At 26.8% G+C, this 25,227-nt stretch overlaps 2 protein-coding genes across 2 annotated transcripts; one reads left to right on the forward strand and one right to left on the reverse strand.

Annotated features, from left to right (window-relative positions):
* Window positions 1–2,453: 2,453 nt before the first annotated feature.
* On the forward strand, window positions 2,454–14,557 carry LOC135922809 (splicing factor 3A subunit 1-like). Its single transcript, XM_065457286.1, has 14 exons — window positions 2,454–2,583; window positions 2,628–2,666; window positions 2,714–3,038; window positions 7,502–7,661; window positions 7,720–7,873; window positions 8,116–8,486; window positions 8,547–8,700; window positions 8,873–8,977; window positions 9,772–9,944; window positions 13,070–13,209; window positions 13,461–13,779; window positions 14,011–14,112; window positions 14,153–14,224; window positions 14,322–14,557. The coding sequence occupies exons 1-14, from the start codon at window positions 2,496–2,498 to the stop codon at window positions 14,421–14,423; spliced, it is 2,304 nt and encodes a 767-aa protein (XP_065313358.1). The 5' UTR covers window positions 2,454–2,495; the 3' UTR covers window positions 14,424–14,557.
* A 4,575-nt stretch (window positions 14,558–19,132) lies between these two features.
* LOC135931913 (nuclear nucleic acid-binding protein C1D-like) lies at window positions 19,133–20,862 on the reverse strand. Its single transcript, XM_065469230.1, has 3 exons — window positions 20,681–20,862; window positions 20,572–20,638; window positions 19,133–20,450 (listed from the first exon to the last, which is right to left on the reverse strand). Exons 1-3 carry the CDS (start codon window positions 20,792–20,794, stop codon window positions 20,245–20,247), a joined length of 387 nt encoding a protein of 128 aa, XP_065325302.1. The 5' UTR covers window positions 20,795–20,862; the 3' UTR covers window positions 19,133–20,244.
* Between the last annotated feature and the right edge of the window lie 4,365 nt (window positions 20,863–25,227).

Consider the following 25,227-nt stretch of genomic DNA (forward strand, 5'->3'; position numbering starts at 1 on the left):
TATCTCGGAAAGAATAATTTCGGCTGTTTTTCGAGTGACATGACGAGTGCAATGTATAAAATGCGATATTTGAATTATTATATATTCCATAAAATATAAGGCTGCATTCAAAATGGAGACGGATTCGTTTTTTACATCCGTTCCGTCAAAAGTCAATCTCATTAAAAATGATATATATATCCAATACCTTCCATCTTAAAAACGGATCCGGCAAATTTTGAAATAAAAGCAATTTGAATTTTTGATCTCGCAAATTTTATAGAGCGTTATAACGTTATTTATAATTTTTTAAAAATGAAAATCAATATACATCATTTTTAATGAGATTGACTTTTGACGAAACGGATGTAAAAAACGAATCCATCTCAACTTTGAATGCAGCCTAAGGGTAATATAATTTCGCCGTCTTTATTTTTCGGTCCACATATCAGAAGTTATAGCAAAAAAAAACTATAATTCAAAATATTTTTCTTATTCATAAATAATATATAAAATAAATATTATTTTTAATAATAATAAATATTCATCATAACGTCACGCCGCCAAATATTCCTATTGACGGGAGCGTGTTAAGCGCAGACACTTTGGCGATGGCGTCGTCATGGTCAAAAATTACCGGTGGTAACGCATTGAAGCGGCGGCTCACAGATCTAGCTATATTAGATTTATTTAGAATAAGTTTGGGTTTATTTTTCTATATATTTTAACAATGTTTTAAATAATTATTCACTTCTATTTTGTTTCAAATTATTGTTTAAAGGGATATATTATGAGATTTTGGCTAGCTTAAATTAATATTTATGAAAACCTGGATAATTTTTGAAGAAAGGGACCCCCACCCCTGTATATTTTGTGGTAAGTAAACTTAAAATAAAAATATATCACTTGGTAAATTTGACATTGCAATATTCGTAAATGAGAAAAAAAATCTTTATTTTGAAAATATTACTAGGAAATGTGTGATATATCTTATAAATGCAAACAGGATAAGTGAAAATTTTCAGGTAAATGCGTAGGTTTGACTTTTCTTATCTTCATATAATGTTTAATAATATCGGTTATACAAATAAAGAAATTTATTTATTTACACCTCCTAATTAAAATTGTGATTTTTTAAAGTTTATTTATTATTTGACATTTTTTAAAAAACATAAAGTAATTAATCAATTTTAAGTATACAAATTAAATTCCTATTTGCTGAAAATATTATTACAAAAATTGTTTTATACTTAGTGCCAATATATCCATATCAGTGACGAAGCTTTCATAGAAGCATGGGAAGCTTTGCTTCATTGTTATTTTTTTTAAAAATTCTTAAACAAATATAAACATTTTGCTACGTTAAAAAATTAATTCTATTCTTACTATAAATATAATTAATATTATTTTTAATTCTTTAATATTCTACTGTGTTATTATTTTACTATTTTAAAAAAAAGTATAATATTTTTACTGTCAAAAAGTAAAATACAAGAGAAGTGATATCTTCCCGGTTATATATTATTTCCATTTATGAGAAAAATATTACGGTTGTTTGATTTAAATATTTATATATATGTGCTTTATTTTTATATATATGTGCTATATTTTTATAATCGTTAATTGTCTTTTATATGACCTTTGTTTTTCATTTTAATTAAACTTCAATGAATAAAAAATAAAAAATAAAAAAAAAATCAATATTCAACACCATATAATTAATTTTAAATTTTAATAATTGCAATGCTATTGGAAATTATTTAAAATATAATTTTGCTCATGATTTTAATATGGAGAATTTGATTATTGATAATGATAAAGTCCTAAACCAATTTTACAAAACTTGGAAAAATAAATCAAACCTTGTATTCGTAATTTTTATATCGATAAATATATAAATTATGAGTTGCTCACTAGATGTGAATTTATAATTATTGTTCGTCATGCTTATTATTCCCAATTAAAAAAATGTTTTAAATGATAAAGGATTTTCGGAAATGGTATTGCAAATTATAAAATTAATTACCTCCCTAATATAAATTTAACACATCAACACTTGTTCGTATATTTTAAAAAATATATTAACTCCTATTTTACAGATAATATGATGTAAATAATTATGATCCCATTAAAGGCGCAAAAATACAAATTTTATATTATTAGCGATAGAAGTGTTGATATTACAATAACTATTGACATATTTAATCTGCAAATTATATGTAATGTAGGGTATGTCATCATAACTAAAAACTTTAATGTTATAATATTTTGGTAGACATCAGAACAAAAAAAATATAGTTAAAATTTTATAAACTAAAAACAAAAATATATGAAAGCGATAATTTGTAAAATATAATTAGATTGTGTTATGCATTTACATTTTAATATGAAATTAAATTAATATGCTGTTATGAATGCAAAAAAGAAATATAAATTGATGATTTCAAATAATCTTTAGACTTCAAAAATCAATCAACGTCATCAAATACTTCTTTTTTTTTAAAACAATATTAAAAATGGTTCAACAAGTTATGAATGAACAGCACGAAGCCCCAGCTTCTAAATCAACAATTGGCATAATTTATCCACCCCCAGAGCTCAGAAGTAAGTTTATAATTTAAATATCTTAAATGATCATTTATAAACAGATATTGTTGACAAGACTGCAAGTTTTGTTGCTAGAAATGGTAATTTTATTGCATGTTAAAAATAAATTATTTGATTATTAATTAAGGCCCCGATTTTGAAACAAGGATTAAAGAGAATGAAAAAACCAACACTAAATTTAATTTCTTGAATCCTGGGGATCCTTATAATGCTTATTATAAATTTAAGATTAATGAGTTTCAACAAAATATCCATCAACAGCCAAATCAAAATAAATTTAGTGGAGGAATAGAGCTTAATAAAGCAAATATAAATCAAGATTTTGTCAGAAAATTGATACCAGTAAAAAAAATTACATCAATGTATGATGCAATTGAGGTAGATATCCCAAAAGAAGCTCCCCCTGATTATGAATTTGTTGCGGATCCTCCATCTATATCAGCTCAAGATTTGTAATAATTTTTATATACAATTTTTTTTTAAAATTATTTAATATTTATTTTCTGACATTTAAACTTAATATGATTATGATATAATGCCATGCTTAGATACACTGACACCACTTTTTGCTGATACCAATACTATAAAGATATTGTGCTATGTCACAATATTTATCAGTTTTTATTTAATAATAGTATTATATAAAGAAAATTATAAATTTGAGATTATTGTCAGTTTTTTTTAGAAAGGTTCTAGTCAGATAGTAAATATTTTAATAAAATTGATAATAAAAACTTTTTTTAAAATTAAATACAAGTAAAAAAGCATGAAAATTTTTTTTTAAAACAACTAAAAATAAGGGATATTAAATTTTTAACTGATTATCAATTAAAAAACTTAAAAATGATAATTATCCTCATCAATTACAATAATTTTGCTTACATAATGTATGAATTTATATTTTAAAAATATCTAAAAAAATTTAAACTGAAAAGAGGAAGATGCTCTTTTTTAAAAACAACAAATAAGAAACAATTATAATCAAGACAAAAATATTTAATAATTCTTGATTGTTAGATTTTTTTGGTACCCACCTTTAGTTATCTTTTTCCTTTTTATTAATTAGTGATCGAAATCTATAAAGTAATTAGAATAACATGTAAACTGCATATATGATAACATATTTAAGAACAAAAATTTGTTAAAAATAGTCATCTTCCTCTGGTGATAGCCATGAAACTTTAAATAATTTAAAATTGTAACGTAATATTTCAAGGCTCATTTTATGTTTAATCAAAGCACCATTGAGAATTTTGTTTTATGGTTCTTTTGGCTAATAAGTTTGATTAGAAATTTAGCCTCTTTCCCCAAATGAGTAGTTTTTGAAACTACAATTGCTATAAATATGTTGTTGTTGGCTAGATGTGAGTATTTTTGGGATTTCCTTTTTCCTCTTTACCTAAGGAATCGTTTATTTGATGGGGCAAAAATGTCATATCTATGAAGTCTCAATACATGTGTTTCCCTATATCTCAGGGGAACGTATGCCTATCAATCGAGGGTTATTAATAACAGAAGTATCCCATGGTTCGAAATGTGAAATAACATCCGCTTTGAATAATGAATTCTTTTATTAATTCTTTTATGCCTTGCATATTTTTATCTGTTCACAATACAATGGTGTGGATGTATTAGAATCAACCATTACCCCACATCTTTTACTGTTGTAGGGTAGAGATATGTCTTAATCAAGTCTGCCAAAGCATATCTAAATTCCTTATTTGACGAAAGATATTTATTTAACAAGCTTGGATAAGCTTCTAACCATTCATGGCCTGATTTATTCATTTAGTTATACAATTAATGCAATAATAGAGTTTCTGAATATTGATATAAAGTTTGCTTGCTATTTTTCCTTTTGTCCAAATTTATTACCAGATTAATAAGGTATTGAATGTATTATTTTCATAATAACTTTGAAATAAATATCTAATCCAGAGATACACTGGATATGGATACGATATTGGCCTGATACTTATGATTAGAGAACTGCAAAGTAATTTTTTCGCAACCCCGAGCCCGAATTTAAAATTTTTTTTTGTCCGAGCCCGAGCACACATTTTTTAATCCAACCCGACCCGAGCCCGACCCGAATAAAATTTTGCAATTTAAGTTTTAATATTATAATAACCAAAAAAAAATTTATGTGTATTTATTCAGTTCAGCCACCTTAAATAAAAGTTTATTTGACGGCCATAATCTATTCAAGATATATATTAAGTTACATTTTTAAAATTTGTAAAAAATATTATAAAACGATTAATATACAAGCGAATTTAAAAATTATAACGATTATATAATAAGCATCATTTATGCGAATATAGATATGATGTAAAAGTTAATAAATATATAAAAAATATAATGAACATATTATATTATATATTGACCTCATCAATATCATTATCAAAATTATCACAAAGTGAATAATTATGATATATAAATAAAGAGGCGTCCAGTTTATCTGGCTTTAAACGAGTCCTTCTCTCCTCAAAGGCCCTACCAGCAGCTGAAAACGCCCTTTCACTGCTAGCAGACGAAGCAGGGATAGCCAGGAATTTAAGAGCTAAAATACTTAAATTTGGAAACTCATAATGGTTTGTTTTCCACCATTTTAAAATATTATGTCATCAACACATAATTTCGGATCTAGATATTTTTTTAGCTCGTCAACTTCGGCGCTAGCATCAGAATACGCATTGTCAGCCTCCCATAGAGAGAAGTCCAAAAACGTATCTACCACCTCAGTAGTTTCTTAAGAAAAAAATATTCAATAATAATATTAAGATATATATTTACATTATTATTTTTTAATAATTTTACATATTTGATGATTGATATTTTTTTATAAAATTTATGTAATTATCATTATTCAACATTGATTTAATAAAATTTGAATTTTTTGAATTTTATTTAGTGATAATAAAATAATTAAAGGAAGTACTGAAAAAGAAAATTTTATTTCAGTAATTTTAGGAAAATTTGTCTAACATTTTTTTGGAAGTAAATATTAATCTAAGATTTTGTATTTATTATCTCCAATATTTTTTAAATATATACTCAAAATTTTAGATCTCAATTTTTAATATGTTTTGAGATATATCTAATCAAAATTTGGGGTAAAATAGACCCCACCTTTGTAGTTAAGGGAGTTTTTTCTACCTTTGTAGTGAAGGGTTAAAACAAATGTTAAAAAAGACAATGTATAGGCTAGTTAAATAATAAATAAAACTTACATAAAATATGTCTTATCTTGTAATTTACGAGAAACACAATTTAGTAATAAAATAGTTTGGTATCCGGTTGTTAGGTTTATAAAATAATAATTAATAATGACATGACATGTTAATATGATTGACATTTTAATCCTAAAATGTGATAAATATTAAATAATATAATTTTATAATTAATATTATAAATTATACTAATTATTTAAGATATTAATATTATTATATATATTTTCGGGTCGGGTCGGGTTTTCGGGTCGGACAGCTTTTACAACCCGACCCGAGCCCGAACCCGAGAAATTTTTTTTTGATGTCCAAACCCGACCCGAGCCCGAGGCTCGGGTCGGGTCGGGCTACGGACAGCCCGTGCAGTTCTCTACTTATGATATCAATCACTATTGATATTTGCCAATACTTTCAAATTTAACTAATTCAGCCATTACTCAAAAATGATAATTAAACTTGCACAAAAAAATCTAAATTAGTTTACATTGCACTATAAATTTATGAAAAAAAAATAAGCCAATAAGAAAGAAAGAAGATGCTTTTGATCATCCCAAATAGATTTGAACAAAATATTTATACATATGCAAGAACAGAAAACATGGTATCAGTCTAATACCTTAATCTTTTAGTATCCTGGAATTACACATTCATTGATTTTTCAGCAAAATTAAATAAAAACGCTTTTGCCATTAGTTCAGCTCATCCCAAATAGCTTTGAACAAAATATTTATACATAAGCAACAACATAAAACATGGTATCAGCCTAATACCTTAATCTTCTCGTTGCTTGGGATTACACATTCATTGATTTTTCAGCAAAATTTAATTAAAACGCTTTGCCATTAGTTCAGCCGACTTTTATAAATAAATAAATACGAGGATATTGCTAATATATAGGGCTGCACGGATATTTAAATGGTCTGGTTATAAATATGTATATTTCGAAATTGGCACAAGATTGAGAGATATTTTTTAATACATAACTATCTTGGAATTATAATCACATTTAAAAACATGTTGTTAACAAAAATATTTTAAGAAGGGGCCGGTAGAGGAAAATAAAATCAGCCCCAAGTTTTGAACAAAAATCGTCGTATTCTAAACACTCTTAAAATTAATTTGTTTTATAGCAAGTTGTGATGTTATATATCAATATTCCAAGATGTTTATGCATAAAAAAATTAGCTGCCAATCTCGTGCCAAATAATATTTATCCAATTTGTTATCAATACTCATGGTATTTTTAGTTAGGAATTCCGAAAAATTCAACCTATTATTATGTAGAGCATAATGAAGCCTTTTACCTAAAGGAGATCATTGACCATATCGAAGCAAATGCATTGACATACAAGGTTCCATAATAAAATACCTTTCTCCAATTTAATTGCTTTTTTTTTAAAAAAAATTCCTTATATGCATATTTCTTTAATTTTATAATTGTTGATTCGTTTTTTATATGCACATTTTTGTTTTAAATTAGTTTTTAATAAATATTTTTAAAATAAAATTACTTTTATGTATTAATTATTTATGATAATATTGATGAATTATATTATCGATTTCTTTCCAATATGCCACATTATTATTTTTTAGTATTGATGGTATCATCAGCTGATATCATGTTGGTATCGGCCAAAAGGTGTTATTAGTGTTACTGATCTAAACCTAAATTTAAAAATGTAAAGGGATATAGTGAAATTGACAGCTCAATTTGTTGCAAGAAATGGACGACAATTTTTGAGTAGTTTGATGCACAGAGAGGCAAGAAATTTTCAGTTTGATTTCCTACGCCCACAACACAGTCTTTTTAACTATTTTACCAAATTGGTTGAACAATACACTAAGGTAAATTTGATAATTTGAAATTATATTTAATATATTTGACATAATCCTAATTATTTAGATATTGTTACCATCTAAAGATATCATAGATAAATTGAATAAAGAATCCAATGATATTAAATCATTGGTGACCGAAATCAAGAAAAGAGAATTATGGATTAAACAATGTCAACAAGAGAAGCAAATGGCCGAGGATTTAGCAGAAAAAGAAAGATGTATATTTGATTGTATCATAAAATACTTCTTGGCAGGAACACGGAAAGAATTGCAAGAGGGTTAAGACTAAAGCAAACCTTATAAGCCTTGCGAACTGAACATTATATTTTTAAAGAAACGAACTGACCTTTTATATTTTCTCCAACCATCTCAAAACTAACAGAACTTTAACCTTTATATATAATCGTTCTGCTTTCTTGGCAGTTAAGCTTAAATAATTGATTCATTTTATTTTATTTAGTGGCCTACGCCCAAATAGACTGGCACGATTTTGTTGTGGTGGAAACGGTAGATTTTATGCAAAACGAATCGGGGAATTTTCCCGCCCCAACCACGCCCGAACAAGTTGGGATGAGGGTTCTTATTCAGGAAAGGATGGAAGAGGAAGAGAGGAAAAAACATATGGGGGCTACCCTTCTATCAACAGATAGGAAGGAAGGAAAAATTAGTAATAAAAGCACCGAGAAAACTATCGATTTGGCTCAGAAAATTATTGAGGAAGAAATGGCTGCCGAAAAAGAGGATTCTAATATTGACGGAACGGCTGTGAATCAGGAAAAGGCTAAAACTTCTCTTGAGAAACAGAGAATTGCTCCTCCACAAGTCCCAGAAGTATTTTGATGACTCCCATTATTTCACTTAATTTTTTTTAAAAATTCGTATTAATTTTAGCAATCGACCAATAAGACAAATATTGCTCAGACCAATTATCAACCATCATCGTCTGAGATGTATAGGGAAGAAAGCCGAAATAATTTTGTACAGCCCTTGCCAGTTCAGCCTACCCCGGAGAATATCATAATCAAGAAAAATTATGATCCTAAAAGTTTTTCTTTATTACTAACTCTTAATTTTAATTTATTACTAATATAAATTATATTATTCAATTGTGATTAATTAAATTTTATTGTTTTGTGTTTGATGGACATAATATTTATAAAATTATTTGATATTCTTTACTTATTTTCTTATTTGTTCTTACTATTTAAATAAATTAGCCATGAAAACGAATTCTTCTCATAAATCAACTGTTGAATATTTGATCTCTCCTATAACTGGCGAAAAAGTACCGGCTCACAAAATGCAAGAACATCTGAGATTCGGTAATAGAAAAAATGTTCCTTTTAAAACAATTAATATACTTTATCAATTTATAGTTTGCAAAACCCTTAACATTGAACTGGACTTGTTAGAAAGCACCATTCTGGTCGATTTTTAAAAATCAATTGATTAAGATTTTGGCACAAAATAATATTATGTATGTCTCAAGATTTGGCAAATAGGTCAATTAATCGCGTCTTTCTTAAAAATCATCCCGAATCCGACTTTATAACAACCCTTATAATTAAATCTTAAATGAAAATGATGATAAAATATAATAATATTAATTTTTTTAAAGCATTTAAAAAACAGTTGATAATTGCTGAAACAAAAAAAGATTATTAAATAAATTCCCCCAAAAATTATGTTATTATACCAATCATTATCTCTTAAGAAAAAAATATATAGGCGGCATAATTAGCCCAATTTTTTTTAAAACAAAAAATAATTTTTAGTTTTTTGGGAATAGTATTATTAAACGGTTCAATTTTAAAAACGGCTAATTCAAGATTTTTGCCAAAAAAATATTACGAAAGCCTCGAGATTTTGATCATAAATAGCAGAAAGCGAAATCTCGAGGCTTTATTAATATTTTGGCTAAAATATGGTTAGACGTTTTTAAAAATCGAGCGGTTTAACAACACTAATTGGGAACTTGTAGTTAGTAACCCCCTTCCCAATTTTTATGATCATTTTTTAAAATAGTCAATGGGCACATTCATAATAGTGGCGATAAAGAAAAAAATATTAAATATTCCTTATTTATTTTAAAGAATAATATTCTATTAAAAATAAGGTTTGTTGGACCCTCAATGGTTGGAACAAAGGGAAAAAACTCTAAAGGAGAAGCGGGAACAGGAAGAAGTTTATGCCACAGGTATGTCTATAGGTTCTAGCCTTAAAAAATTGGCAGAGAGGCGTACCGATATATTTGGGGCAGGTCATAAAGAAACTTACATTGGAAAGAAAGTATATATTTTAATTTATTATATATTATATATCATTTTTACCTCGTAAAAAAATAAAATTTCAATGCAGTCACAAAATCCTCAAAACCAAAGCAAGCTTAAAATTTTGGGCTAAAAAAATCAAATGTTTATTGAAGATTTCCTTTTGTTAAATCCTGTTTTAAAACTGACCGATTATTATTTTAATTATGTTAAATAAGTTTTTTAATGATGTTTAATTAAGGGTAAAATTTTTATGCATAAGAAATCTTTCAAGATTGAAGTCATTAATTCTTTTTAAAGAAAATATTCAATGATTTATTCAAATAATTTTGAAGATTTTTTCATACACTGATTTTTTTTAAATTTTTTACAATATTTTTAAAGAATTTAATTATCGAATAATGTTTTTATTCTTACGAGTACAAATAAGGAATTATTCGAATCTAAAATACAAATCGAATATGATTAATGCAAATTTCAATTTGTATTTTTATAGGTATAGTTCATCCTGAACCACTTTATGTAATCACATTTTGTATATATTTTTGCAATATTCATAAAAAAGTAATTCTTTTATATTTATCATAGACCTGCAGAGGTACCATTTGCAGGGCCCTGCTCCGCCCCAATTTTTTTTAAATTGGCTTAACTTAGATTTTTTAAAATTTTTTGGTTTTATATTTTAAGGCCCGATATATTATATTTATTTTTTATCATTATAGCTAATAATGGCGATTTCAAATATTAAATTTTAATTTAAGGCTCGTCCTGATCCGGGTATATTTTATAAAATTAAAATACGACCCGGCCCTGGTCTCTGATATTTATTATATATGGTTGTTTATACGTGTACATATTTAAGTTTGTAAATTGGGGATGGATTTATCGAGTTCAGCCAAGCCTTGATTGATGTTAGGGCAACGTTTAAGAAAATAGATGGTAAATCATAATATCACGTCCTCCCAACAATTTCACGCCATTTTAAAAAAAAATATTATAGAATAAGAAAATTTTTAGTTTCCCAAATAAAATTCGAAATATAGCATCTTCCACTAATATATGGCACGATGATTGAGAAATCTATTCACTGCTAGATTCGCATTGATTAGTTAAGTGGTTAAGGTTAAATTATTACAGAATTTCCATAATTTTGTTTTAATGAGAGAAGATTTTTAAAATATTTTATTTGTTACTAAACAAGGTAAAAATATGATAAAAGCATTAGAAATTAATCCTAGATTAAACTGCATTGCTCATTTACTAAATATTAAGAAATGCATTTAGTGATAATTATTTGAATAGTATTACCTTTATTATAAAATCAACCAAAGATTATACTAAGAAATTCATGGGATATTAAAGCAAAGTAACAGTCCCAACATTTAAAAGTTCTTTATCGGGATGTTGAGGTCCGCTGGAACTCGAAATACAATATACTTAGTGGCCTCTATTCTCAAAATGAAGAAATTTAGAAAGATTCTCCAGGAACAACAGCAAATTCGAAAAGTATTCTGTTATTAATTTTTCAATATTTGAAGATTTGGTGATAATTCTTGGCAATTTCCAAATAGCTTTTGTTGATTCCAGTCAGACACTTGCACACTGAAAATGGTAATTTAGTATTATGAAGATGAACTCTTTAAGCTTATACCTAACTAAGTGATAAAAGAAAGTTAAAAGCGATTCCTAAAAATATTGAACAATTTTTTAATTTTTATACATAGTATCAAAATTAAACCCCGCCCGGCCGGATTTTTATAAAAATAATCCAGGCGGATATTTTACCAATGTAAAACTCGGCCAGGCCAGATGTGTTTTTTAAATAAAAAAATTCTCAAGCCCAGGACGGGCCTTACAATTGGTACCTCTGCAGAATTCTGATATATACAATATAAATTGCTAAATTTTATGTATTTTAAAAGATTTATTTTTTATATACTTATATTTAAGATAAAATTGTATATCGTTCTATTTTTTTTTTGAAGATCACTTATTCATATTAGATTATACCTAAAATACTTTGTTTTTGAATTATTTTATTACCGACATTTGATTCAGATTTACGAGCATGTTCCGAATAAAGGAAAATATCAGAAAATATACTCTTTCAATATTATCTGAATTAATTTTTAAAAAAATTCAAAAATGGTTAGTTTTTTATTTCGATTTAATTCGTTTATCTGAGACTTATCACTTTGTGAACAAAAGGGCTTTACTAATACCGATTCTATCAATCCATTTCAATATTTTACAAGGCGAAGAAGCTTATTCAAAGATAAGTTGGGTTTTTAATGATTATAGTATTAACATACCCTGTAACTTTTTTTACAAGTAATGATATTATTATTTTTTTAAACTTTTTCTTATATATATTACCTGTTCTTTGATTAACTCAGATTTAATATCACTAAAGTAAATTTATTCTACTCTTTCTGCTTTAAATCAAGTTTCTTCTAATTTTTTTCCCTCCTTTTAAGCTTAATTTTCTCTCGCATCATGAAAACTATTATTAGTCTAAGCATATATTCTAGTAAAGCTTTGCAATCTTATTTGAGAAAAAGGGAAGAGAAATAAATCTTCTTCACGTTGTAACATACTTAAATGGAGCGAAAGAAAACTAGTAAATTCTCAATAAGTGATTTGATTTATAATATTTAATCTTTGATCAAAAATTTTTATGCACACAGAACTAACAATGCATTTAAAGTATAATTAAATAATTATTCTAAAAAAATCAAAACAACCAAGATTAAGATTTATTTGGGGTTGGGGAAGAGGGGGGGGGTTAAGGTTTAAACAGCTGACTAACTCGTTTTAATCCTCAAGATTTGCGCTAAAAATTGACTTTGAGGTTAAGCCAGAAAATGGGCAATAAAATATTGGCTTTTTACTACCTCTTGATTAAAAGAATTTTATTTTTTTTTCCACAACTTCTTGTCTATAATTACAAGTTCTTTAGAGTGATCCCCTCATGTAACACTATTTGGTCATATTGAGAAGGTGTCCGCTATTAGAAAGAGACCACTATAAGTATCATTTTTGGGGGATATATCTCTTAAAATAGATTTTTTTTTAAAATTTATTTTCTCCCACCCCCTCTCATTACTCAATTAAAAATGTAAAATAAAATATTTCCACATTTAGCTAAACGAAGGTGGAGACGATAAAACTGGCTGGGAAGGCCAAGTTTTAACAAAGGAGCCAATGGTCAACGCTTCAGCTAAATCGATGGCATCAGCCCTCTCGGCTTCTAATACTATTGGACCTAGCACATTAGCCACACCGTATATATATCTTTTTCATTTTCTTGTTTTGTAGATAGTGTAGCTCTTATTTTAGATCCATATTTTCATGCCTTTACTGATATGAAAAACACTAAAGATTTCTAATTAATCATAGACAAGTTGCTTTTATATAGACAAATGATTTTTATAAAATTAGAAGTGATATATTTTATTATTTTAAAATATTAATATTGGCAAATGTGATTATTTTTTTATTTTCAGAATTTTGATAATATTTTTAACCCTCGCAGCCCTCTCACTTCTCTTCCCATCCCTATCTCTTCATCCCTCACCTCTCTACCTCCTGCACTTCCCTCCCTTTCCCATTTATCCCATCTTACTCCACCCACGTCTTCATCTGGCTCTTCCCTTTTACTCAAAAAGACTGCCCCAACACCCTCATTCGGTTTAACTCCTCCTCTTCCCCCATTTTCCTTGCCTCCCCCACCACCTGGCATGATGCCTCCCCCACTTCCAATTGGATTTTTAGGGGGCCAAGCGAAAAGACTTAAAATAGCTGGTGATGAAAGCTTTCTTATACCTGAAAACGAATTTTTGGCATGCAATCCGGTAATATATTTTTTTGTTTTTTAGGGTTATATACGAGATTTTTTTGATTCACTAGATTAAATAAACTTTATAAAACAATTTTAACTTTAATTTATTCATTTAATTTGTCTTTTATTTTGATTTTTACTTTAAATTCCTGGTAATATTTATCCTGGTCAGGATTATGTCATCATAAATATCTCTCCATGATAATTTATATTATATTTTCATATGTATAATAAAATTAATAAGAATCCCGTACAAATCAACATCAAGGTGCCTCTAATCACAGATAAATCTGAATGGAAACTAAATGGTCAAACTCTGACGTTTGTTCTTCCACTTACAGATAATGTTCGAAATTTAAAATAAAATTAATTTATGCTTTTTTTAGGTATCTGTTATTAAAGCTAAAATTTATGAGCTTAATGGAATGCCAGCTGGAAAACAGAAGCTTCAGTATCAAGTAAGACATTTTTTACCAAAAAATTAGAATATTATACCTCCACAAATATATTTCTAAATCATAATTGTTATTTATTATAAAATATTTGTTTAAATAGGGCATTTTCATCAAAGATTCCAATACCTTGGCTTTTTACAATTTTCTTCAAGATGCCAATGTTGAACTCAGTCTTAAGGAGAGAGGTGGACGCAAAAAATAAATCATTGATCATATTTATAATATAATTATTACCATGTTCATTTCTGACTAAAATATTTAATCTTTTGGATGCCTCAAAATTTATAAATCGATTTAGTTTATATTATCAATAAAAGGGATAGATTATTGTTTATTAACAATTACGATTATTTGTATGTTAATATAATTTGTTATAGCTATGTTGCATTGAAATTAGCTTTAAATATTTTATCGATTAAAATCAGAGACATGAAACGGGAACATAAATAATATGAACACACAATTTAAAATATAACATTATAAATAAAATTTCATTTCTTCCTTAATTCCAATTTGTTGCGCATAACATTGTTAGCATTAATATATAATTTTAAGATTAAAAACATTCTTTTTAAAAAAATAACCTTAAAATTTTTAGATTTATTGGCGGGTAAAATCCCCTTTCTTCACTTTAAGATATATTAATAAAAATTATATTATTTTTTTTAGAACACAATTTAATTGACTGGAACAGACTAGGAACGTAAAAATGCCTTTGTTCTGGGTCCCTGATTAAATTAGAATGGCGGGACAAAAAATTTAAACCCTTTCGTCGCTTGATTAGTGTATAATGAGTCGGCCTGAAACCAGGTCAGAAAAAAATGACTTATGGTCCTGTCCAGACAACTTGTGCAAAAATTTTACTGAGAAGGCCGGAAATTTACAAAAAAATTAAGCGTAGAGTTAGGCGAATTTATATTTTTTCATTTTTCCTTCATAAAAATTATGGGCGAGTTAACCCGATCAAAATTTTTAATTGGGTGTGGACCTCTAATAATATTTTTTTTCAATATTCCATGAGGTTATATTCAAGGGTAGTTTCCAATAAATTTTCTTCCATATAGACACTGTTTGTGAGCAATTTCAGACCCATGATTGCAAAATATTTAAACAATGACTGTTATTTCAAATTAATTATTTACGAATATATCTTAATCTTATATAAGTTAGTATTTTTAAAGATGTATATTTAAATCTGGTATATTTATTATCAACGTTTAGATAAGGGGGAGGGGAGTAGGAACAGTTTGCATCCATTTTTTTGAGGGGAGAAGGATAAATTAATTGAGATTTGTCTATTCAATTTTTAAATGAAATAGGGAAAAATGTATTGCTGAAAAATTAATACTTATAGACAATTATAATACAATGATACTGCTAAACATCGATCAAATTTATATTTGCACCAATGACAATACCTAGACTGACGATAAAAATGTACATCAATAAAAACAGTTGGGGACGCCATTTTGATTACCCATATCATTATTAAAAAATTTAAACGAGTGGTCAATTTATTCCTATTTCTGACGCAAACTTTATTAAAGAATTACCTGATCATAGATATAACAAGGAAGCAAGTTATCAATTTAATAGTAGTTTTTAAAATGAGAATAATTACTATATGGGTTACCAAAATGGCGGGTCCAGCTGATTTGCATTCAACGACACTTTCAAATGCGTTATAATGATTGCAGTCAGTCTAGGTATTATTATATGTCATTGATTTGCACACAATAGACATTCTTCAAATAAAACTATTTCCCTTGAATGTAATTTCAAAGGGTAAGAAATTCTATTATTATACTAAACTCATATATACTATAATGCATGTAAATGAAGAGTTTACAAATAAATTCAAGATCTAAAAAATAACTTATTTTACATTCACAATATTTTGATAGTTTGTTTATAGTAGAATATTAATAATTTAAGTTACTCTTAAAAATTAATGAAGGGAGTATCATTATAATTAAAAAGCTGTTATTACCCTTATTTCAGGTAATTTCTCATGAACTTAATACAATTTATATTAGTTTTTATATAAAATGACTCAAAGGTTAACGGCAAAATTGTCTACAATTCAAAAGATAAGTATTCTAAACATTGCAATACATTTCAGGTAAAATCAGATTTTTAAATTAAAAAAACAGGCTCAAAAATGATTTAAAGTTGAATAAATAACACTGAGAGAAAAAACACATTGACACTAACTTATGCAAAAAGTTGATATTGTCTTAAAAACCAGTTATTGAATTAGACTAGTCAAATATCAGTCAATTGATCAAATCGTTTTAGCCTCAAAAATATACAACCCTGCTTTTGAATTGTTCAGTGTCTATATGACCGGGGTGGGTTCTACTGTTGTTAAACGGCTCATTCTGAGCTGATTTTAAAACGGATAACTCAATAATGTTGTCATTTGAATACATTTCAAGTTTATCTAATAAGCTTCTACGAGGGAAAGCTTGGCCTGGGTCAAAAAAAATTTAAGCTAGACCCGATAACTTGGGCAAAATATTATTATGGGCCAGGTCATTATTTCACAAATTTTTAAGGCGAATCTATCATTTATTCCATAAAAAAATTAAGTTTTGAATTGGATAATATGAGAATAAGATAACTTTTTTTAATTTAATAATGTATTTCTTGTTCAAGAAACATAGTTATTAAAAATGGAAGCTCGTCAATTTTTAAAGCTAAAAATTTGAGTTTGAAAAAATCTTTATTTTTGATCAAATTTTACCAAAAAATCTGTTAGAAGAAAATCTTTTGTAATTTTCCCATATGAAAGATTCAAGATGAAATCAAATATTAAAAAAATTAACAAGATTTTTTTCTCAAACTGTTCATTACAAAACAAATATAAACATTTACCCCTGATCATGATTATCACCTATACCTAAAACGAATTACTTGTTAATTTGTATACTTATTTTATTGATAAAAATTCAAAACTATTTATATGTTCCTTATGGAACTCACTTTTTTCTCTTATCTATAAATCACTTTTATATTTTAATAATCCATTTGTAAAAATATTTTTAAAGAATTTAATATTCGAATTTAATCGTTGACAAATTAAATCAACTAAATTTTATTATTATTTCGTATAGATTACGAATTATTTATTTATACATATTAGAATAATATAATTATTCAACTTGAAAAATGCAAATATTGGATTCATATTTTTGTAAGTATACTATCGACAAATAAGATTATTTATCATAAGAGAAAATAATATTTATAATGGAATATACTGTTAAAATTTTTAGTTTTTGAATGTAGAATTCTACACAATATACTGGAAGCCCTTACACTATTTACATTAAGAACCTGCAGGTCCTGGCCTATGATATTTTTGAAAATTTTAAACACAACTCACAAGGGTATTTTTTTTAATTAAGAATTTTTTCAACATTCCTAAAATTCTTTACTACGATAAGCCCAATATTTTCAGAGAAAGCGTATCTAGTGAGATTCGAAACAAAATAAGTTATTCTTAGTTACTACTTAAACATCAATTTTACAGATAGAGCTTGGCATCAAACTACACTTCTTTCCAAGCATGGTGGTCTTGGGTATAAGATCCCTATTGTCGATTTCAATTTGTGCGTTTATCGCTAGCCATCTAGACGTAGATCAATCTACCAACATTTATAAGTCCTAGATCCCCTTTTAAATATAACTAGGACGGAGTTATCAAAATCCTTAACAATCACAACCATATTTCCGATTTCTGTAAAGCAAAAGGATTGAGATATACCACTTGTGAAAAACTACGTTGATTAAATTATTTCGAGTCTTTCACCTTTGGCTAGATCCACATTCATTGAACTTATTAAGGACTGGGGATATGAATAGAAGTTATTTCATCAAAAATCTCAAACTTGAATCGGACAATCACGAGCTCAGCTATGCTCTTTGTAACAGGCTCAACATTCCTTTCTCATTACCATATATGTTGAAGCAAATGTCATAATGATGACAGTATGGCACTGCATCCTTTACATTGCAATCATAATCCCGGTTAGCAAACCCGACATTCACGGTGCAATAAAATCATACTTCTTGCAGCTTGTTTTTCTATCGTAGGAGCCTTCCGATCTCTTTCCCGATGATATACTTCTTGATAGAATCACACTAATTTATGATCACAAGGAAAATATTTTATATGGGATTTTTCAAGTCTGGACATGAACTTCCTTTCCAATTTTAACAAAGACGCTCTAAACAGAGTACAAAATTTTAAGATCGCCAAATACAAAGCTGATTCTTCTAATTATATATTCGTACCATTCATTTGCTCCACTTATAGGGATTTGACTAAAAAAAATTAAAGATGTTGGCTGCCATATCAGGAAAAATTCTGGGAAACCGTGAAGACTTTCACTTAAGACAGAGGATAACAATAGCCATTCTTAAGGCTAATTATGTTTGTTTTATTAATTTTATTCCTGATAATCAGGGTTTTCCTCTTAAAGACTATGTCGTACCTCTATATATCTTTGTGCTATCAATTTTTTACTGTATTTCACTACTTCTGTAATACATAAAAATTTGATGAATAATGAATAAATGTATTTAATAAGGAAAAAATCTATTTATTATTTCAAGGTATAATTTTTTTTATAATTTTAAGGCCAGCACTGCACAAAGAATAATTTGAATTCTCAGTATGACCTAAAAAATATTTTGGACAGGCTGTCTAGACCTTTTTTTGCTATGACAAGGTTTGGGAAAGATTTTGATTTACATATTCCTATTATAAAATAAGGAAATATTTTTGTAAGGATAAGGAACATTATTAACCTAGAATGTAAAATTTGTAAAGATACAAATTTTGATAAAATGAAGGTTCAGACATGTAGCCATAGCCTATTGTTCTTTATTTTTAGATGTGTGAAAATAAGAATAAAAAATATGTTTCATATCAAAAATAAACAATTTGTTTATTCTAAATAATTCAGTTTTCAATTCAGTTTTGTCAACGTTTTTGCTCCTTATTTATCATCTATACTGGTCTGTACATATTTTTTTTTTGGAATGGTAGATATTGCTTATTATTAATACATTGATAATAATATAAACATAACTCCTGCCCATACAATTTAAACAAATAGAATATGAGGAGATTATAATATTTATAGCATTAAAAGGTCTCTTTGTGCAAATGTATAAAAGATGCCCTTAAGAGCAATAGCCAGGATAAAAGGGGAAGTTCTAATAAATAATTATGGACTATTATTTGCAAACTTTGTCTTTTGCAAATATAAAGTATGACAAATGTCTGCAAATACAACAAAAAAATTTAGCACAAACATTGAATAAATTTTTGTATCAGTTGCAAAATATCATAAATATTTAAATAATTTTATGGCAAAATATAACTTGATGTTTTATGATTTATAAATATTATAAAATAAAAACCTTGAAAAAAAATATCTAATTTTGGAGTTATTGACATTTATAGTTGTTAGTAATGTAGTTAAATGACTTGTTTTAAGCCAATCTTTAAATATGGCTAACTCAATATTTTAGTCAGAAAAGCCTAAACCTTGAGATTTCTTTAATAGATGTCTAGACCTTTGTGCCCTATGAGCAGAATCTTAATATTTTTCTGGATAAAATACTGAGTTTGATGTTTTAAAAATCAGCTCAAATCCACTAAGTGTTAGTATAGTTGTAAAATTACTATATTTTTAGCCAGTCAAAAACTATCATTTTGACTTTGGAGTTTTTCTTAAAATATAGTAGCTCAAATTTGAAAGAAAAATATGAATTAAAACATTATGTTAACAGAATTTCTCTCATAATGTGCCTGTAGATAAGCTAAATTACCCAGAATTTAGCCATTATCCAACTATCGTTGTTAGTCTTCATTTCTATGAGGTTAAGAATTATAAGACTTTTTGCAAATTCATGTTGCATTTAAGGGTTATGAGAGGAGCAATTTAATTTTAAGTAGTGTAATATAAATTAAAATTATAAATTAATTTTATATACATTTTAATAAAAAATTATTTATTAATATCATTAACATCAAATAATGCATTTTTGATATAGCTTTTAGCCAAAGGAACATTAAGAGTTGGGTGTGGTGGTTTAACAGTTAATCCAAGTTTTTCTTCTGTTTCCCGCAATTCTTTTAAACATTCCTTTATCCTTTCCAATTCCTGTTTTATCCCTGAGGCATCAATATCTTGACTATTTAATTTCATGTACACTATAAAAAATTTAATTATAACAAATATAAATAAATTAAATGTAATTGTTAAGTTTGAATTTAATAGTAAAAATTAATTAGTGAATTAAGAGCTGCAAATAAATATTTATATCAAAATTACTAAAGAACAAGGAATTGATTAGGTATATGATTGCAACATTATAGTTAGCTCTTTCAATTGCTGACCACTAAAATTTATAATTGAAAATGATAATAAAAAATATTTAAACTTTGATATTATTTTCGTTATAAGCTTTTTGCAAGGGTTGGATTATACCTTTCAGGTCAGTGATTTGTAAATCGAGTTTTTTAATAGCATCATCAATTTGTAGAACAAAATTCATTAAATTCTGTTAATTATAACCGTTTTTGAAAATTGAAAATATATTGGAGTTTTATCAAAATGGAACGATTGGCATTCACTAACAAATTGACACATTGATAAATTAATGATATGATTAAATGTCCATAATTTCATGATTTAATATTTGAAAGAAGATATTAAATCTAATTTACTCTTGAGAGATTAGGATAAATATAAAATTAAATTAAATTAAATTAAATTAAATTAAATTAAATGCTAAAATAGTTTTGAATCCTTTATTAAATACTAATAATTAATTATAAGTTATATAAATTATTATAAAGGGAAAACATAAAAAAATAAAATTAATTTTAAAAAAAGTAAAGGTAAAAAATTAAAAATTATAAGTGAAAAAAGAATAAGTTAAAGTAAAAAAGAAAGAATATCATCTCTTCCTATAAAAAACCATATATATATATATATATATATATAGTATCATTATTTACATATTATAATACTCGTCGTATTATTAACATTATACATATTCAAATTTTACATGAACTTTAAATATTCAACTTTATAGGAAAAAACTATTTTCCATAAATATTTAAATTTATATACACAAGATCTTTAATAAAAATAATATAATCACAACACACTGCATTTATAAATGTGTGATAATAATTTTTGAAACATACCTCACAACATATGTTTTTGGAATTTTATCATGGCGCCATAGTTTCATTTTCATCCATTTATTTGCTGATTTTATAAATAATGGAGAGTTAAATACGGCACCGCTTGGACAAATCACGTTTACCATAAGTGTGGCAACCATAAATTTCTTTCTCAAGCTATGAATATTGTAAAAATACCAAGAAAAATAGATATAGATGTATTGTTGTTAGTGTTGTTAAATAACCCAATTTAGATCGATTTTTCAAAGCAGCTCGATTAAAATTTTAGCCAGAGAATATTATGTAGGCCTCAAGATTTGGCAAATAAGGCCCCAAATCTTTCTTTTACCTACAAGCAAAATCTTCACGTTTACATGATATTAGCTAAAATCTTAATCGGGCAGTTTTTATATATCGACCTAAATGGGGGGGGGGGGGGCGTTTAACAATACGATTGCTGCAGATAAAAAAAATAAAAATCTTAGGCAATATAATAATAATTTTAAAAATATTGATTTTCATAATAATATTGCAGAAATTATGTCGGTAAAAAAAAGAAGATTGACCCAACGCTGCTGAATTGATTATATTTACTGTATTAAATATTATATTAATATTTTTCATTCTAAAATAATATATATATAATTCATAACCAAGCGAGCCCCCCCCCATCTTAAATTTGCTTATTCTCGTCAATATCATTTTAAGCTAATAAAGATTTCCCCCTCTACACGCGCCCCACTTCACTTTCCTTAAAAATGAATACAATGTATCACTATCAAGAAAAATCTGAAATAAAAATTAGCAAAAGTTTTTAAAATAGACTATATTTCCAAATGATTAGAATAAAAACACTTAAATCCTCAAATTCGCGGATAAAAATATTTATACAAAGTAAGCACCGTGTTATTGATTATTTTTTTGTAAATTTTTGAAATATTGGTAAAATATAAATATATTTTAAATCAAAATATTAGGAGAATTTAAAAAAATATTACAACGAATTGATGACTGATGGGAAAAAGAAAAATTATAATTTTTTTTATTTTCTTCTTCCTTTTTTAGAAAGGCGACAGGTGGGCTAAAATAAATACAAAAATTATCCGTTTTAAATGTAATAAAATTATTTCTTGTAACATATATGACTCCAGATACATCTTCCATTGGTGCGATTAGAAGTGGTAGTGTATTTTTGTTTTTTTTCAAATATTTGGTAAATTATTTTAAAGGGTGGAATCTTTAATTTGTGGGGAAAAAATCAGGGTTTTTTTTACCCTTAAATTTGTATTGCGTTGTAGTATGGCTATATTAATAGTACAAAGCACGAGAGAAATGTCATGTTAATTTTCCTATAAATAATAAAAAAAATTGGTGTTTTCTTCTATCTTCTGTAACCCAGTCGGTGATTGCGTTGATCATAAGTCCGATGGACCTGGGTTCGAATCCAGTACAAGGGTCATTATTTTTCTGAAGCCAACTTGGTGATTCCATACTTGAGAGCATAGGCGTAGCCAGTAATTTTCTAAGGGGACGAATAAAAAACTGGGGGCTTCTCCCCCAAACCCCCATTTTAGGCGGGCCTTCGGCCCGCTTTTGCCCGGCCTTCGGCTGGGTTACTTTAGTCTATATATAGTCATAAAATATTTTTACAAATTAATAATAAAAATAAGCCTGGAACAAATATGAAATATATTTTTAGTAGTTTATATAAAATAAAAATATAATAAATTACTTGACTGTATATACCTTAATATAAGAGCATGGTAATAATTTATTCCAAACAATTATAAGAAATTTATTTATAAAAAGTAAATAGACATAGAGTTGATTTTACTCTATTATATAGAATTAGTTACAAAATACTAGGTAAAATTCCACTTTTACAGACATATTTGACAGTTAGAGAATATATAATAGTTAATATTTTAACAAATTTTACTAATCATAGCTCTTGATAATAAATATAGCACCAATTTGCATTCAATTATTTAACGCCATCTATTTATTTTAAATAAAAATAATCCACAATGTCTTTAAAGATATTTTCTGATGTCCTTATCAATATTTTATAGTTTTCTGTAAAATATATAATTCGCTATATTGGTAAAAATTACTTGATTATCATATGATAACAGATAATTAGATATACTATAAATCTACGACATATAATATTCCACTGTTTGTATTGTGCTTTAATTTATTTTATTTAATTTATGATTTAATTATTTCAATAGTTTTATAATTATATTTTACTTTTATTAAGATAAATAAATTTTAATTACTCACTTTATAAAAAATTATATTTGATATATTATATTATTTAGTAATTTTATGGATCTATTATTAATAATTATAATATATTTCCCTTTTGTCTTAAGACTTATTTTTGGCTTATATTTCATTTCTTAAAAAGCATTTTTGGTTCACTTTTTTTATATATAAATGCTTTTTCCCAAAAATGTATAAATTATGATGAATAGTTTTATAAAAAAATATCAACTTTTACATTCTTTATTTCAAATTATTGTTTAACATATATGCATACATTTTTTAGAGTCAGGGATTAGGAAAAGGACTAAGGGGGATATTTTTTATTAGCTTAAAATGATATTCACAAAAAGTGATAAATTTCTGAGGGGGGGGGGGATTTCCTCTTGCCACCCCGATCTGGCTACGCCTATGCTTGGGAGAATGATATAGAGTACATAATTCAGTTTGTATATATATAAGAAAATAAATGAGTCTTATTATATTTTGACAAAATTTAGTAGTTGTTTAGCAAATAGTATGGCAGGCATATCACCTAGCCTTGTAGTACCTGCTCATCAAAAATGAGAAATTAAAAAAAAAATTGGCAGCCTGATTATCGGAGGAGACCAGATCCGAGGTTAGACCCATTTTTTTTTTAGAACCTGGACTTTTAATTATTTTCTAAAGTTTGCCTTACTATTTTAATTCAAGAAATTTTTTAATCGATTTTTATGTATATTTTATTTTATATTACTTTTCTAGTGGAATTACTTGCGTTTTAGGGATTTTTTTTATTTTGAAAAAAAAAGGTTAATATATGGAAATATTCTAAATACCAGCCTAGTTTGCTAAATACCGACCAAAATTTATTAAAATGTAATAAGACCCTTATTATTTAATATATTATAACTTATTCACGTGGTCAAGTCCGGCCTCCTATATATACCACCAAGATAAATCCGTGACCATGGGTTCAGTAAGCGAAGCTCCTGCTGACTAGGCCATAGAGGCTTTCCAAAAATCACGATTTTTCAAATATATATTATAAATATATTTGGTAGTGCTTATCCAAATGAAAAATAAACAAAATTCAAATTTGATAGGTAGTACCTTAAGGTAGTAAGCATCATTAACCAAAAAAAAATTTGTCAAATAAGTATTTTACATTTTAAATTAAATATTTGCATTATTTGTTATATTTTCTATATTTAATTTGGTATTTTTAACATAAAATATAATACTTGTATGTTGTATATTTATTAAAATGATTAAAAAAAATTCAAGAATTAAATTAGGGATAAACAAAAATATTTTTAAAATAACAAAGAAAAGGTCAAAACCCCATCCTTCGGTCTTTTTATTTTGGACCACGATCTGGACCTATCTTTTAATTGAGAATCGAGGTCCAGTTCGGCACGTGTGTATCGGTCAAGTCCAGACTAAAGACCGGACTTTGATCTTCACTACTTAGAGGAGCTGTTACTTCCCCTAACAATTGTGACTCCTACTTTCTCTCTCTTACAATCTAGATGTTAAATCCAACTCA

This window comes from Gordionus sp. m RMFG-2023, chromosome 1 (assembly GCF_954871325.1).
Source record: "Gordionus sp. m RMFG-2023 chromosome 1, tfGorSpeb1-WG-v2, whole genome shotgun sequence".
NCBI lineage: Eukaryota > Metazoa > Nematomorpha > Gordioida > Chordodea > Parachordodidae > Gordionus > Gordionus sp. m RMFG-2023.